The 17862-nt window shown below is 35.6% G+C and overlaps 1 protein-coding gene across 5 annotated transcripts in view; it reads left to right on the top strand.

Annotated features, from left to right (window-relative positions):
- Window positions 1-17862, top strand: part of L3MBTL3 (L3MBTL histone methyl-lysine binding protein 3) — a 120045-nt gene that overhangs the window by 58554 nt on the left and 43629 nt on the right. For all 5 annotated transcript variants that reach the window (XM_068550768.1, XM_068550766.1, XM_068550767.1 and 2 more), the window contains 4 exons: window positions 4415-4491; window positions 7421-7506; window positions 9269-9379; window positions 17683-17797. In XM_068550768.1, the coding sequence (XP_068406869.1) occupies window positions 4415-4491; window positions 7421-7506; window positions 9269-9379; window positions 17683-17797 (389 nt within the window). The remainder of the gene's footprint in view (window positions 1-4414; window positions 4492-7420; window positions 7507-9268; window positions 9380-17682; window positions 17798-17862) is intronic.

The raw sequence follows: 17862 nt of genomic DNA, 5'->3' as shown, positions 1-17862 counted from the left end.
AGTGTATGATCCTTTTAATGTATTGTTGGATTTTGTTTGCTAGTATTTTGTTGAGGATTTTTGCATCTATATTCATCAGTGATATTGGTCTGTAATTTTCTTTTTTTGTAGTATCTCTATCTGGTTTTGGTATCAGGGTGATCATGGCCTCGTAGAAGGAGTTTGGGAGTGTTCCTTCCTCTGCAATTTTTTGGAAGAGTTTGAGAAGGATGGGTGTTAGCTATTCTCTAAATGTTTGATAGAATTTACTTGTGAAGCCATCTGGTCCTGCAGTTTTGTTTGTTGGAAGATTTTTAATCACCTTTTCAATTTCATTACTTGTGATTGGTCTGTTCATATTTGCTGTTTCTTCCTGGTTCGGTCTTGGAAGATTATACCTTTCTCAGAATTTGTCCATTTCTTCCAGATTGTCCATTTTATTGGCATAGAGTTGCTTGTAGTAGTCTCTTAGGATGCTTTTTATTTCTGTGGTGTCCATTGTAACTTTTCCTTTTTTCATTTCTAATTTTATTGATTTGAGTCCTCTCCCTCTTTTTCTTGATGAGTCTGGCTAAAGGTTTCTCAATTTGTTTATCTTCTCAAAGAACCAGCTTTTAGTTTTATTGATCTTTGCTATTGTTTTCTTTGTTTCTATTTCATTTATTTCTGCTCTGATCTTTACGATTTCTTTCCTTCTACTAACTTTGGGTTTTGTTTGTTTTTCTTTCTCTAGTTCCTTTAGGTGTAAGGTTAGATTGTTTATTTGAGATTTTTCTTGTTTCTTGAGGTAGGATTGTATTGGTATAAACTTTCCTTTTAGAACTGCTTTTGCTGCATCCCATAGGTTTTTGATCATCGTATTTTCATTGTCATTTGCCTCTAGGTATTTTTTGATTTCCTCAGGGATCTCTTGGTTATTTAGTAACATATTGTTTAGCCTCCATGTATTTGTGATTTTTATGTTTTTTTCCCCGTAATTGATTTCTAATCTCATCGCGTTGTGGTTGGAGAAGATGTTTGATATGATTTCAGTATTCTTAAATTTACTGAGGCTTGATTTGTGACCCAAGATGTGATCTGTCCTGGAGAATGTTCCATGTGCACTTGAGAAGAAAGTCTAATCTGCTGGTTTTGGGTGGAATGTCCTATAAATATCAATTAAGGCTATCTGTTCTATTGTGTCATTTAAAGCTTGTGTTTCCCTATTAATTTTCTGTCTGGATGATCTGTCCATTGGTGTAAGTGAGGTGTTAAAGTCCCCCACTATTATTGTGTTACTGTCGATTTCCTCTTTTATAGCTGTTAGCAGTTGCCTTATATATTGAAGTGCTCCTATGTTGGGTGTATATATATTTATAATTGTTATATATTCTTCTTGGATTGATCCCTTGATCATTATGTAATGTCCTTCCTTGTCTCTTGAAACATTCTTTATTTTAAAGTCTATTTTATCTGATATGAGTATTGCTACTCTAGCTTTCTTTTGATTTCCATTTGCATGGAATATCTTTTTCCATCCCCTCACTTTCAGTCTGTATGTGTCCCTAGGTCTGAAGTGGGTCTCTTGTAGACAGCATATATATGGGTCTTGTTTTTGTATCCATTCAGTGAGCCTGTGTCTTTTGGTTGGAGCATTTAATCCATTCACGTTTAAGGTAGTTATTGATATGTATGCTCTATTACCATTTTCTTAATTGTTATCATGTCTCTTTTGTAGGTTCTTTTCTTCTTTTGTGTTTCCCACTTAGAGAAGGTCCTTTAGCATTTGTTGTAGAGCTGGTTTGGTGGTGCTAAATTCTCTTAGCTTTTGCTTGTCTGTAAAGCTTTTGATTTTTCTGTCGAACCTGAATGGGATCCTTGCCAGGTAGAGTAATCTTGGTTGTAGGTTCTTCCCTTTCATCACTTTAAATATATCATGCCACTGCCTTCTGGCTTGTAGAGTTTCTGCTGAGAAATCAGCTGTTAACGTTATGGGAGTTCCCTTGTAGGTTATTTGTCATTTTTCCCTTGTTGCTTGCAATAATTTTTCTTTGTCTTTAATTTTTGTCAGTTTGATTACTGTGTGTCTTGGCATGTTTCTCCTTGGGTTTATCCTGCCTGGGAGTCTCTGCACTTCCTGGACTTGGGCGGCTATTTCCTTTCCCATGTTAGGGAAGTTTTCGACTATAATCCCTTCATATATTTTCTTGGGTCCTTTCTGTCTCTCTTCTCCTTCGGGGACCCCTATAATGTGAATGTTGTTGCGTTTAATGTTGTCCCAGAGGTCTCTTAGGCTGTCTTCATTTCTTTCCATTCTTTTTTCTTTATTCTGTTCCACAGCAGTGAATTCCGCCATTCTGTCTTCCAGGTCACTTATCTGTTCTTCTGCCTCAGTTATTCTGCTCTTGATTCCTTCTAGTATATTTTTCATTTCAGTTATTGTATTGTTCATCTCTGTTTGTTCTTTAATTCTTCTAGGTGTTTGCTCTTTAATTCTTCTAGGTCTTTGTTAAACGTTTCTTGCATCTTCTCGATCTTTGCCTCCATTTTTTTCCCGAGGTCCTGGATCATCTTCACTGTCATTATTCTGAATTCTTTTTCTGGAAGGTTGCCTATGTCCACTTCATTTAGTTGTTTTTCTGGGGTTTAATCTTGTTCCTTCATCTGGTATGTAGTCTTCTGCCTTTTCATTTTGTCTGTCTTTCTGTGAATGTGGTTTTCCTTCCCCAGGCTGCAGAATTATAGTTCTTCATGCTTCTGCTGTCTGCCTTCTGGTGGATGAGGCTATCTAAGAAGCTTGTGCAAGCCTCCTGATGGGTGGGACTGGTGATGGGTAGAGCTGAGTGTTGCTCTGGTGGGCCGAGCTCAGTAAAACTTTAATCTGCTTGTCTGCTGATGGGTGGGGCTGGGTTCCCTCCCGGTTAGTTGTTTGGCCTGAGGCGACCCAGCACTGGAGCCTACCCTGCTCTTTGGTGGGGCTAATGGTGGACTCTGGGCGTGCTCACGCCAAGGAGTAGTTCCCAGAACTTCTGCTGCCAGTGTCCTTGTCCTCACAGTGAGCCACAGCCACCCCCCGCCTCTGCAGGAGACCCTCCAGCACTAGCACGTAGTTCTGGTTCAGTCTCCTATGGGGTCACTGCTCCTTCCTCTGGGTCCCTATGTGCACACTACTTTGTGTGTGCCCTCCAAGTGTGGAGTCTCTGTTTCCCCCAGTCCTGTTGAAGTCCTGCAATCAAATCCTGCTAACCTTCCAAGTCTTGATTCTCTAGGAATTACTCCTCCCGTTGCCGGACCCCCAGGTTGGGAAGGCTGACATGGGTCTCAGAGCCTTCACTCCAGTGGGTGGACTTCTGTGGTATAAGTATTCTGCAGTCTGTGAGTCACCCACCCAGCGGTTATGGGATTTGATTTTATTGTGATTGCACCCCTCCTACCATCTCATTGTGGCTTCTCCTTTGTCTTTGGATGTGGGGTATCTTTTTTGGTGAGTTCCATTGTCTTCCTGTAGATGATTGTTCAGCAGTTAGTTGTGCTTCCAGTGCTCTCGCAAGAGGGAGTGAGAGTATGTCCTTCTACTCTGCCATCTTGAACCAATCTCCTCCTTCCACTCTCTCTTAAACCCCCTCTATTCAGGCTTTTGCCCTTTCCCATTCCCAGCTCCACCAAAACAGCTCTTTTCAAGTATACTAATGACATTTATGTTGGTAAATCCAGTGATCAGTTCTTGTTTGTCTCTTCTTTGACCTAGCAGTAACATTTGACCTAATCGATTTCATCTTTCTTTCTCTCTCTTACTTTACTAGTCATTCTTTCTTGGACTTCTTTGTCTCTTCTCTTTTCTGTTCTCTGTACTCATTTTCTGGATGGTCGCATCTCTGCTCATGGCTTTAAATACAATCCCAAATGCTGATGACTCCTAAGTATGTGTTTTTAGCCTTGATCTTGCCCTTGAACTTCAAATTTTTGTGCTCATTATCTACTACTTGACCTGTTTGTTAAACATGTTAGTAACAGAACTCTTCACTCACTGTTTGGAATGTCAGGCTGTGCTTGCATTCTTCCTGTCTCAAAAAATGCTAAGTATACTCTCTAGTGGCCATGCCCAAAACCTTGCAAATGTCCTGGACTTCCCTTCACTCACACTCACACAGATTTATTATCTTTTAATTTTTGCTATTTTTGAAGTTGTGGAATATAACACAATTTGTGTGGGAACAAAAACTATTTCCCTGGTATCAAGTTTATACGATATGTATCTGATAAAAATCTACTTGGTACTAATATATTGGAAGAGTGAAAAATCCTTTGGTATAGCAAATATTTTTTTCAAATTAGATAGATTGTAAAAAATAGAACTCTGTATAAGGTGTTCACAGTCTCTAACATTTTTGAACTTTTACTAGTATTTGAGAATTTATCCTGATAATTACGATTTTTAAATTTATATAACCTACAGGTGTGAAGCCTCTAGCCCACACATTCATCCAGTTGGTTGGTGTAAAGAACATCGAAGAACCCTTATTACTCCTCCAGGTTTGTGTTGATTATGGGTCTACTGTTTGTTATGTCAATTTGAGTTTATTTTCATGTGCTGAAGAACAGATTCTGTGGCTTCATCATAAGGCAATGAGTTTTTGAGCATATCACTAATGTGCCGTGACTGCTGCTTATATGAAATGACGGGGTGGTTAGCTAACACAGAGCATCACTGTGGTATATGTGGCTGCTTGTGGATACTCCTGTGAGTGATGAAGACTGTCATTATCACAGGGAAAGGATGCCTCCTTGGTTTGTTAGGAGCTGTTGTGTGGTTGTTGCCTGCAGCATGTAAGCATAAAGACTCAGCTTGGAGCTTCAAATACTTGTCTTATTCCATTCTACCAGCTGGTGTCAGTTTTAGGCTTGTCCCCAGTTCCTTGATACTGCGTCTCAGTTAGTACCTGATCTTTTACTCACTCAAGGTACCAACCATTCCTGTGATGGGAGAGGCGAGTCCCTTCCACTTTCTGAGTTTTCTCCCATGTTCACAGATAAAAGCTCCTGTCCTTTACTGATTTACAGAGCCGTTTTGAAGATGAAAGAGCATTTACATAAACCGTAAAGTGTTAAAGCAAGGTATTAATGGTTTTGTGGCCCAAAATGGTTTTGTGTTGCTGCCTGGAAGATTTCTCCCATTCAGTCCTCCTGAGTCCTGTGGCTTATGTCATATTAGGAGCCGTGAATAGTGATTGCCACTATCACCATCTAAATTGCTGTGAGGATTCTTTTGGATTTCCCAGTTTGATAATGATCTTTTTTTTTCTTATCATCGTTTTTGTCATCATCAGGGATCCAGTAAATAAACAGGACCAGTGAGCAACAGGTTCCTGGCTGTGTCTTCACAGCACTGGGTTAGGTACCCTGGGAAGGGGTGGTGTGAGGCATTATTAGTGACTTCTGATGTGAGGCAGACTACCAAGTCTTCTGTCTCCTTTCATGGACTTTTATAATTCAGCAGAATGAACAGAAAAGTTGCAAGGACAGTAAATGGCTCATCTATACCCTTGAACCAGAGACCCATTCAAGTTTGTCAGTTGTACCAGTGATGTCATTTATAGCCAAAGGATCAGGCATATTACTCAGTTGTCATATTTCTCTGGTCTCCTTCACTTGGCTCTGCTTGACTTTTATGACCGCCACATGCTTGAGAATTAATGACTACAGATCAGTCATTTTGTAGAATATTACTTAATTTGGGCATGATTGGTGCTTCCTCGTAATTAGACCCAGGGTATGCATTTTTGGCAGGAATATCACAGAAACAGTGCTGTGTTCTCATTGCATCCTCTCAGGTGGCACTTGATGTCCATTTGTGTCACTACTGGTTGATTTTTACTAGTAATTGATCAAGGTGGTAGTTACCAGGCTTCTTCACAGATGTCGTTTTTTTTTCTCTCTGTAATTGATAAGTATTTGCGGGAGACACTTTGAGATTGTATAAATATCCTGCACTTCATTCCCATGTCACTCACTAATTTTAGCATCTGTTGATATTTCTAGTGTGAATTATTATTCTGACAGTTGCTAAATGGTAATTTTTCTTATTTCATCATTCCTTGTACATAATTAGTTGACATTCTTCTGCAAAGAATAGTTTTCTCATCTTCCTATTTATCATTCAGTTTATTTATATCAGCATGGACCCATACATTACTATTGTCATCAATGGGTTATAATCCATTACTACAGTACCTTATTTATTTTTATGGCCAGATTTTCTCAGATTTGGCCAGTGGGAGCCCCTTTAAGCTGGTTTCTATGTCCTTTTGACATGTTTTTTTATCATTTTTTGGAGAATTTCCTAATTTTCTGCTACAGCTAGGCTTATCTTGTGCTTTCCCTGACCCAACCCTGAAGTCACCCATTTCTCCCAGACTCCATGGTTCCTTTTCATAGAGAATGATATTTAGACACTAAGACCTAGACACTAGGTGTGCTCACTGCTACTGGACTAATGCTGCTTCCAGCCTCTTAGTAGACATAGGAAATATAGTTATGTAAACATTTAAAAAATTTATGTGTATTTCTATATGCATTTGTAGATATTGAAAACCATGAATTTATACCATTAGCTTCAATTCACATCCAACACCACTGAATTCATTCTGGTTTTTCACTTTTCATATTTATACCTCTCTTTTTAGCCAGTGAGAAATCTGGCTTCTATTGTCTCCAGTATATTTACTTATTTTTTCAGTCCCCATAAAGGGGACTATATAAAGTAGCCAATTTCCTGCCCTACTGGGCCAACATTAATTCCTACTCATGTCTTCCTACTGGGTTTTGGACTCTGGAGGAAACAAAAGGAGGGTGGGAGGGAGGAAGGATATTTGTTTTTAGACATTTTGTTAATACTGTTCCAGGATTTATTTTAACTTATTTGTTTGGCCTAACAATATGACTATGTGGAATATTTCACGTATTGATATATATAAACGTGCCTCATTCTTTTTAATAAATGCTTTCTATTTTACACTTACTATATATATATATATTTTGCACATTTCTATATTGATGGTCATTTAACTGGTTTTTACATTTTCACATTTACAAACAATGATGCATTTTCTTTGTATACACATATGAAATTTTTCCTAGATTATTAGAAGTAAAATTGCTAGACTTTAAAGGGTATTTATGTTTGTGTGTATTTTGTGTTTTAAGACTATCCTTACCTGAGAATGCAAATTGTATATATTAAATTTTCATTTAAAAGTTAATAAAGACATCATGATCTAGATGAAAATGGTTTCATTATTACAAGTAGTTCTGAATGTGTAGCCAGTTTAAAGTTATTTTGTGTAATATGAACATAATTTTCTTCATTATAATGATAACAATATCGCATAATTTTATAGGTCAGTTTGTGGTTCTCACTATCATTTTGGTTAAACCTGATAGGATTTACTGTTTTTATTCTTAGGTTATCCAAATGTGAAACATTTTTCTTGGGACAAATACTTAGAAGAAACCAATTCTTTACCTGCTCCTGCAAGAGCTTTCAAAGTGGTGAGATATTATATTTTACAATATTTGATTAATTTGTGTTGATGATAGTGTTCAGTCATTGAAATTTAAGAACAGAAAGAGTATGGGTGAACAGGAATAGGAGAGAAACAGAAGACCAAAGAAGATGTTTCTGAATTTTTACAGTTTTGAAAGGCAAAATTGTTACTGGGGGTTTTGTTGTTGGCATCTAAAAAATACTTCCATTTTGGACTTGAAAGTCTCCTTGGAAAATACTTATATTTGAATTGGTTTGCAGTGAGTTGGTTGTACAGCACACTTCTGTTTTTCCAGCTAGATATTCTGAAAGACCAAACAGGAAGAGATATTGTTTTATAATGAAAATTATATTTGATCATTCCTTTGGGTTTGTTTATGACAAGCTGAGATGCTGGGCTTTTTTTTTTTGTTCTTTTATTGCTATAAATCAGCATGTTTGACTACCAAAATGCAAGGTCGTCTGTTTTTATAATAGTATCTTTCTAACTCTGGGTCATTGCTTCTTGCATATTAAGATTCAAAGTTAACCTCAGTTGTGTGCAAGGGAAGAATAAGAAATGAAATGTATTTTTAAATTTTTTAAATCTCATACATCTTTATAATTTGTATTTTCCCATGAATTTAAAGGAAAAGAAAGATATTTTAAATACTTGATTTTTTTTTAAAAAAATGTGAACAGTCTATCATAAACAACATTTTTCTTTAATGGATCCTTTTGTGCATAAATTTCTAGGATGTTTAATGATAGAATTAATTAGTAGGCATGGACCCAAATACATAAGAAAAGAACATCAAAATTTTTGAGAGGAAAAACTATATTACATGAAGAAAAGCCATATCAAAGAATATGTATGATTCCATCTGAGAGTAAATTCAGGATTTATAAATGAGTAATGTTTAGAGTCATGTCATATTTATGGATTTTACCTGACTCTCTAACTTTAACATAGCCTCGTACGAAGAAGAGCTGCTTTGCACTTTGCTTTGAACTGGAAAAAATTACATCAAGCTCAGTCTGCATATCTAGTGTCACAGTGATATCAGAGAGAAAATTAAGATTTCTCTCGTTTGGCCTTTAGGTACCTTGCATTAATTGTTCTGCATCCTTTACATAATTTTCACACTTGATTTTCACAGTAACACTTTTATTACACCCATTAGCAATCACCTTGCCTTCTGCCCGTAAATTTTGCAGAGGCTGATGGGTTTTTGCTGAGTGTTGAGGTGTAGGTAGCTGTAGGTCCTCATTCTCGTTCTTGTTCTTAGTAGAGCAATTCCATCTTGCGTGTCTTGATTGCTAATTCTCTTCTTAAAAAGACATCTGTTGCTTTTTGGTCTCACTACCACCTCTAATCTCTGTGTCTCATCTTTGCCACTTGAAGGTTCTTCCCTCTTTTTTAAAAATAATTTTCATGTTTGTTGATTTTTGCCAAGGCACCTCCAACTAATGAGAAGAAACTCGTCATTCCTATGGCTAATCAAAAAAACCATAGTATTTTGAATTTCACCTTAAGATCTTTGGCTTTCTGTTTGCTCCTGTGACTAGTTGCTCAGGCTGTTTCTATTGCCTGTGGGCTTGGCCATGTGATTTGGGATTATTTTTTCGATAGGGAGAGTGAGGTCGAAAGCCATTCTAGGAACTTGAGTTTGAAAGGCTAGTTCTCGTAATAGCTCATCTTTGTTTTTTTTTAATTCTGTCTTTGTGACGTAGAGTTCACCTTCCCTTCCTCTGAATCTCACTGTATAAAATTTTCTGTTATGGCAGAAACCTCCACATGGATTCCAGAAAAAAATGAAGCTTGAGGTCATAGACAAAAGAAATCCCATGTTTATTAGAGTAGCAACAGTTGCAGACACGGATGATCACCGAATAAAAGTAAGTGTTCTGTTGTGGTTTTGTTTTGTCTTTTTTTTTTTTTAACAAGACATCTTAGATGAAAACTTTAGCAGACATTTAATTTGTGAAGTCTGAGAATTAAATTAGTAAAGCCATAGAAATATGCAAATTAAGTGGCTGCGCACATCCTTGTGAGTCAGTATTTTTCCACTTTTTTACTTTACATAAGTTTTCTCTTTTATTATGACTGACTTTTAATATTTTAAGTATATATTTGGAGGAAAAAAGTAGATACATCATATTAAGGTAATCTATTCAGGAGAAGATATAATACTTCATTTTCCAGTAGTGTGTTCTTTTTTAAAAATATTTAAGGTCAGTGTTTTCTTATGGGGTATAGTGCATGTCGACTTTTCAGAATATCCTGCTTTTTAATATAGGACAAGTTAAGAGAAATATTTTTATAAATAAAGTCAGATTTTATTAGAGTTAGATTAATAAAAGTCAAGTACCTCTCATAAAGTAAACAAACGTATAAGAAGATGGGTTCAGTCCATGTCCAAATGCGATAGAGTGAAGTGTAGTAGCAGTTCCGGGTCAGGAGCTTCAGGCTCTCGTCTCTGTTTCTGGCTTCAGCGTTAACTTCACTCTCAAACCAGAATGATGTGCATTCTACTTACCTCACAGGATCATTTAGAATTTCTGTTAAGAATAATACTAGTTATGATAGCAGCAAGACATTAGATTTACATGGAGTTTTACAGGGTAGGAGTATTCCTCCATTATCTGATGTTTGTGGTGATAACAGTGTGGGAGATTTATGTTATTGTCATTACTTTATTGATGAGGCTGAGGCACAGAATAAATTACTTATTAATTATGGGCAGTGGCAGAACTAAGTCACGGTCCTAAGCTATAGGAGTCTAAGTTCCTGTTCTTTAAATAATAATAAATCAGATCTTCATGTATCTCTAATGAGATAATATATAGAAAAATAAATTATAAATAACATGAAAATCCTGTACCAATGTAGTATTTCCATAAAATAGAACTTTTAGCATGTAATTCACTATTTTTAAGATTGTGTAATCATATAACATTTTAGAAAATTTTATAAGTAATGGAAGACCTGTGTTAATCTTTTTCAAGTGTGTTTTCTTGTTAGTTTTCCTTAGAAATGTAGAATTAAGTAATACATTATTTTTATAAGTCAAATTGGTCAGAATTGAAAAAAGAAGTGTTTTGGCTTGGGTGCAGAAAGTTTATTCCCATATACAGCTAGTGAAAGTATAAAGTGTCTCAGCCTTTCTGAAGAGCAGTTTGGTGATAGGCATCAAAAGTCTTAGAATGTTGTTTACCCTTTAATTCAGGAATTTCAGTCCTAGGAATTTATGTTAAAGGAATAACCAAAAGGAGTATGCAAAGATAAAAGCTGCAAGGAGGATATAACAGAGCCAGTGGTTTATGGTATTTAACATTGGGAATAAGCAGAGTGGGAGATGGGTAAAAATAAATGACTGTACGTCTACATGCTGTTTCATATTTTAGAAGAATATTTAATTTTGGCAAGTGAGAAATTCGGGTTTAATACTATATATAATGTCTGGTATTGTCTTTTAAAAGAATATATATATGTATGTGTATATATATGTGTGTGTGTGTGTATATATATATATATACACACACCCATACATAAGCAGTTATGGAAATAAACAAAGCAAAATAATGACAGTGATTTTCTGTTAAGATTATAAGTGATTAGGTTTTTCTTTTTAATTAACTGGTTTCAGGAACACATATTACTTTTGTGATTTTGGTCCAGAGGGGTCAAATACTCTAAAGTGGATGGTTCAGTTAGTTAATGAGAAAAGCAGCTCTTTTTGCTTCTGGCTGAATTCTCTTTCCAGTACAACATCCGGGTCAATCTTTAATACACAAAAAAGAACTGGGTAATGAGGTATATAGTTGACAATCATCTTTTATAATTACTGGAATGAATTTCATAGCTAAACATAAACCAGTGGACAAATATCTGTTTTTTTATGAAGTCCACAAAAGGTTAGTGAACAGGTGACAGTAACTCAGTCTGAGGATTCATCAGAGACTTGTGAAAATACAGGACACTTTCAACAGTAGAAGTTTTTCTAATAATATGGGAGATGATATAGCAAGAACGCTTATTTTTTCTTTTTCAGGAAGGACAAGAAAGCGGAAAATAGAGATGAAGTCATTAGTGTAGTGTAATATTTTAAGTTTCTCAAGGATAAAAATCAACTCTTAAGTTAAATAAAATCAACTTTTTAAGTTACGTAATACATAATATTTCACACTGAGTTATTACAGTTAAATTTTTTTAAACCTAGTATATTTTGCTGTTGAAGAAAAATGACAAGAATATTTTTGCTCGTCTTTTATGTTTTTGTGACAGAACGTAAGGTTGTTCTGCCCTCTCCATCCCCACCGCCAGGTCTGGTTCCCCAGAGGCAAGAACTTTCAACTCTTTTGGCTGTTGCTTATGACATTTGATCTGCAGTTTAAAAAAATAATAGCTGCATTCTGCTATTTCTGAATCCATCAATTTTAAATATATTTATTTCCTTCCTCTTTTGGTAGTTCAGGATTTAGATCTTGTCATCCTTCCCTTCCCCTTATCCTTTCGGTAATTATTTCACAGTGTTTGTTCTTTTTTTTTTTTACTCTTCCATGTTTATTGTCGTAAACAAATCTTGTTCACTGCTGAGCAGAGGAGTCTTTTTCTTTGATACTTTGTTTTTCCTAGAGTCAGTAATTAATCTGTATTTTGATTTTAAATTGTCTGTGTTCTTACTAGATTTTAACAAATGCTCCAATAAATCTGACAAGTCTTTTGGTCGAAAAGCTCAAGTGTATTTTTGAATCTTGCATCTATATCTTTCTTTTTTTCCTGGACCCTTCTTCCCACAGCTTAACAGCCACCTATTCTGATCAGCGTGTTTACTCTCTCAGCCTCACACACAGCTTTCATCCTGAGACGCCTCTTTGCCAACACACTATATTGTATATTCATTTTTCCTGAGTCTCCTGCTTTGTATTTCTTTGTATACTCTCTTACCTTGCTGAAACGAATTTTTTGTAACTTACTGAGGAAGGATGTATGAAAAGCATATTTTTCGACTCTTTGCATATCTGAAAATGTCAATATACTAGCCTTTCATTTGATTCATACTGTGATGGGGTAGAGAATCATTTCCCCTCAGAAACTACAAGCATTGTTCTGCTGTCTTCCCATGTCAAGTGCTGGTTTTTGAGACATCCAAGGCCATTGGGTTCCTTCTCTCTGGGTGATGTACCTTTTCTCTCTGGAAACTCTCAAGACCATCTTTGTCCCTGATATTCTGATGTTTTGTGGTGACGTGCCTTGGTGTGAGGGTCTTTTTTCATTTATCATGCAGGGCACTAATACCCTTTCACTGTGGAGTTTCATATCCTTTGGTTTTTAGAAATGTTCTTACATTATTGCTTTGATGACTTCCTTCTCTCTCACTGTTCTCTTTTGCAAGTCCTGCTACTCTGGTATTAAACCTCTGGGATGGACCCCCTAATTTTCTTATATTTTCTTTCTTATGCTTCTCTGATTTTTTTTTCTACTTGCTTAGAGATATCCACTCTATTTTTTAAATCCTGTATTACATTTTTAATTACAACTATGTTTTTTTTTAATTTTCAAGAGTTTTTTCTTATTTTCTAGTCTTCTCCCTTGCCCCCTTTCAAAATGGCATCCTCTTTTTATTTCCTGAAGCAATATTGTTTCTTATCTGAGGACACCAGTGATAGTTTTCCTTCTGCTTCCTTTTATTTTCTCTAAATTCCTCTTTGAGTTAGTTTGCCTTCTGCTTTCACATTAGAGCCTCTCTTCAAATGTCAAGTCCTTGATTGGCTGTTCACAGTAAGAAAAGGCGCTCAACATTAGTTGTTTTTAGTCAATAAGGTGGGCGTTATTGGCTGTTGGGCTTCATGTGGGAAAAGAGAGCAGAGAGCCACCTTTTTCATAGGGAGGTCCCCATTCTTCAGCATCTGGGTTCTTGGTCTAGAGCCTTTCCGTTTCTTCTAGTCTCCTCCCTAGGGAGGGGCAAACTTGGTGGCCGCTGTGTGAGGCAGGGAGAAGGATGGGGTTGGAGGATACAGGCTCTCACTCAGTCCCTGTGCTTTCTGTCTGGCCCGTCACCATTGTCCTGGAGTTTAAAACCTCCATGCTTATGTCTCTAGAAAGTAAGCCTCTACTCTTGCAGGGTTGCTGAAGGGGCAGTTACTTTGGTGGGTGGCATAGAGGATCAGACCTAGAGGTCTAACCACTCCATATTCAGAGTTTGAGCCAATGCTGTCATTTTCCAGACCTCCTCACATACCTGCTGCCTCCATAGTGAGTCCTTCTGGGTTCTGCAGTGTGAGCCAGTTCACTCTGGGCCTGCATTCCCTCTCTAGGCATCTGGGTTGCAACCCACCCACTCTCTACCAGTGGGTCAGCATTCCCTCATCTGCTTCTGCCCTCCACATACATCATCACCACTTTTCACCTATCAGCTACTTTCCTTCTCCATTTGTCCTTCTGGGTTTATACCTTTTCAAACATAACTTTCATTTCAGAAGAGAGCAGAAATAAGCACCTGGGTCTAAAATGTGTTTTACTGAGTTGCCTTTTACCTGAACAGAAAATACAACCAAATCATTTTTTTAAAAAAGAAATAGTGTGCTTTCTAAAAATATTATCTGTCTTAATCTTGAAATTTTCAATAACGAGTATTAAGTTTTTATAAAGGGTCCAAATTACACTCCTAGGTTAAAAAATGTATTCAGTTTTCTAAACTATAATTTTAAATATGTGTAAGTTAAATCATCTGTACTATGCTTTGATATGTAATAGTCTATTTTCTTTAGAATTTTAATTAAATTCAGCCTTGTTGCTGAGTTGCTTTTATGTTTAACTGTTTTTATACTGGGACATTTCTATTATAAATATTTTTGGATGTCTTTTTATGTTCTGTACAATGTTTAAATATTTTGTGTGGTATGTTTGTTTATCTTCCTCTCTTGCTCTTTGTCAGGCATTTGATTTCATTTCAATATAGGACCCAGCAAGAGAAAAGCTATCAGTTACCATTACTAGAATGTCTGATTTTTTGTTTGTTTAAAGCCTCTTAATGTGCCAGGGACTGAAATAGTAAAGATGAAATGAAATTATATAAACTTTAATAAATTTATTTCATCTGGGCTTCCAGAGTAAGAATATTAATTAGGGTTAATATTAATTTTGTATATATTATTAATGTTCACATAATTTCAGATAGCAGTTTTTTAATTGAAGTATACTTGACTTACAATATTTTATTAGTTTCAGGTGTACAGTGTAGTGATTCAGTATTTTTGCAGATTATACTCCATTAAAAGTTATTACAAGTAATGGCTATAATTCCCTGTGCTGTACAATATATCCTTGTCGCTTATCTATTTTATACATAGTAGTTTACATCTGTTAATCCCATACCCCTAATTTGTTCTTTCCCCCTTCTCTCTCCCCTCTGGTAACCACTAGTTTGCTTTCTATATCTGTGGGTATCTTTCTGTTTTGCATATATATTCATTTGTATTATTTTTTAGATTCCACATATAAATGATTAGGTAGCAGTTTTTAAGTGCATTTGCTACTTAGAGAATTGTATTGTTACCTCTGTTCATAATATCTAAATTAAATTTTAATGCTGAAATTTACCCTTAAAGTACTAAGATTCTCCTGATTGCCGGCCAACCTAGTTTGTAGGAGATGTTAGACTTATTTACAGTAACTAAGGTATATCTGTCATCTAAGATAGATGACTTTTCATTGCCAAACTGAGATGTCAGTTTTAATGAAAAGTAGGAAGGGGTTATGGTATCACCAGATATAGTAGCTCCAACATATTCTTGAAGGTATATGGGAGGAAATTTTTAAAAGAACCTTTTTATTTATGATGATATTAAGATTTTTGGAGTCTATATTGCTGTACAGTAGTGTCCTGTTTAGTATCAGTGGGACTCAATTCTGAGTGCACAGCAGAGTTACTGAGAAGTTAAGTAAACATATAGGTTCACAGAACCCAAGCTATACCTATAAGTTCAGAACCTCCTTGGTGGGCTCAGCCATTTTTGTATTTTTTTTTCTTCTTCTTTTCAATAATCATGAGTAATTCTAGTGTATATCCAGGTTGGAGAACCACTTGCTGGATTGAGTTTGTTTGCTATAGGAAGATAGCTAAATTTTGTAAAATTTAACAAATGGAACATGAGTTATGGGAACATTGATTCCAGTATAGAAGAAGTGAAATTCAGGAATAGCAAGATGACAAAACATAAGAGTTTCGTGTATCCAGTAAAATAGAACATTATCACTTGATGATTAGTTGAGAATTAGAATGCTTAAAACTTAACTATAATGCTGTGAATTATGACTGCTCATTTATTGGTGGCATTGATAGCATAAACTTTAGAAAATTACCATGAATATCATTCTGTGTTATTTGAACATTATATTTGATCAGAGGAAAGGAAAGGGTTGTTTCAAGTTAAACAGCTTTCTTTCTTTAAGTGCTGCTTTTATATGCAATGTATGTGAATGATGAACAAGTTTATCTTGGATCCATAAATTTTAGCCTCTTACTCCTCCTAACTAGCTCTGTGATCTTTTCTCCTCTTTAAAATATTATCCATGATTTCTTGCAGGTGTGGAATTCTGTGGGATTTAATTCTAGGATTAATTAATTTCTAAGCTTGAGAAAGTGGAGTCATTGCAATGGACATTATATTGAACCCATATATACATACCTTAATAACTCTGTACTATTCCATCACATAAATATACCATAATTTATTTAAGCAGTCTCCTGATGGTAGACACTCTGGTTGCTTTCTACTACAACAATGAGTTGAGTTATTTAGATTATCAAGTCAAAGATGATATATTTTAACTGTTGATCCATTATTGCCAAATAACTCTCCAGAAATATCTCACCAGTCAAGACTCCTGTCAATGGTCTATGAGAACGTCCATTTATTCTCATACTTATCAGCTCTAGAAGTCACCAAAATGGAATATTTTGGCAGGTTGAAAGGAGAAGAATTTCATCCTGTGATTTTAATTTGTAGTTTTTTAGTTATAAGTAAAATTGATTGTCTTTTCACGTGTTTACTAACAAGTTATTTTCTTGTTTATGAGCCATTTGTATCTTTTCCATCTTTTCTGTTGGATTTTTCATCTTTTTATACTGATATATGGTGTTTTTACAAATTAAGGAACGAAGTACATTGTCACATGTTAACAGATGTGTTTTTCAGGTTTCTTTTGGGTTTTCCATCTTGCCAGCAGCAATATTTGCCATTGTGAAGATTTAAATTTTGATGTACTCAAATTGATCCATCTTTTCTTTTATGGCTTTTGAGTTTGGTGTCTTGCTTACAAAGGCTACTGCACTCCAAGATAAATATATTAATGTATGCTTTCTTCTAGAACTTTTATTCAGTTTTCAATGTTTGGATTTTTTATCCATCTGGCATCTATTGTGTTTTTAGTAGTAAGAGATTCATAGACTTTAAGAAGGAAATCTAGCTGGCAAACTTGATCTAAAATAAAATATAACATTTTAGTATATCCTTTCCTTCTAAAAGATAAAAAATATGTGATACTTGAAAGATATGTAGCTGATCCTTGGTAACCATGCCTGAAAGACTAACTGCCCTTTTACATGGTGGCCAATAAAGTTGGTAGCCCTGACCACTCTGTAAAATCTCTTTGAGAGATATTGTAATTATTTATGAGAAAAATATTTTAAAATGCATTTGATGGAGGCATATTTTGTAAATTGGGTGTCCATCCACTGAATTTTTTTATGTCTTTTTTAGCATAATTCTAGGAGACTTGACATTTATATGAAAGGTCTTGCCTCTCTACTCTCCCTTCCTCCTCCCTCCCTTCCCTGATTTATTCATTACTCAGTAATATTTATTGGGTGTTTAGTGTTGCTCGTATGAAGATGTTAGGTACTCAAACTGCTTATAGTAGTGGGAGATACATGTAATATGTCTGTAGAAGTATTACCCAAAAAGTGCCCTTGGCAAGACATTTAATTATGGTTAGATAATATGTCGAAGGTAGTTCAACAGTACCTCTTTTCTCATACTGGGATGAAGTAATTTGAATAATTAAAACAATTTATCTGGATATTAAATGTACTATATAAGTTAGAAGAGAATGAAGATGGTTATGGTGGGCAAAACTTTTACTGTAGGAATTCTCGTGACCTAAATTATACTATTAATTTCTTTTTGTTATCCAGGTTCACTTTGATGGCTGGAATAGTTGCTATGATTACTGGATAGATGCAGATTCTCCTGATATTCACCCTGTCGGTTGGTGTTCAAAAACCGGGCATCCTCTTCAGCCTCCTTTGAGTAAGAGACACGGTGATAACCTAAAGAAATGTTTCCATTTCCTTGTGTAGTGTGCTTAATATTTT

Source organism: Eschrichtius robustus, chromosome 9 (genome assembly GCF_028021215.1).
Source record: "Eschrichtius robustus isolate mEscRob2 chromosome 9, mEscRob2.pri, whole genome shotgun sequence".
Taxonomy (NCBI): Eukaryota; Metazoa; Chordata; class Mammalia; order Artiodactyla; family Eschrichtiidae; genus Eschrichtius; species Eschrichtius robustus.
The sequence above is the reverse complement of the archived record's forward strand: the minus strand, read 5'-3'. Positions and strand labels throughout refer to the sequence as shown.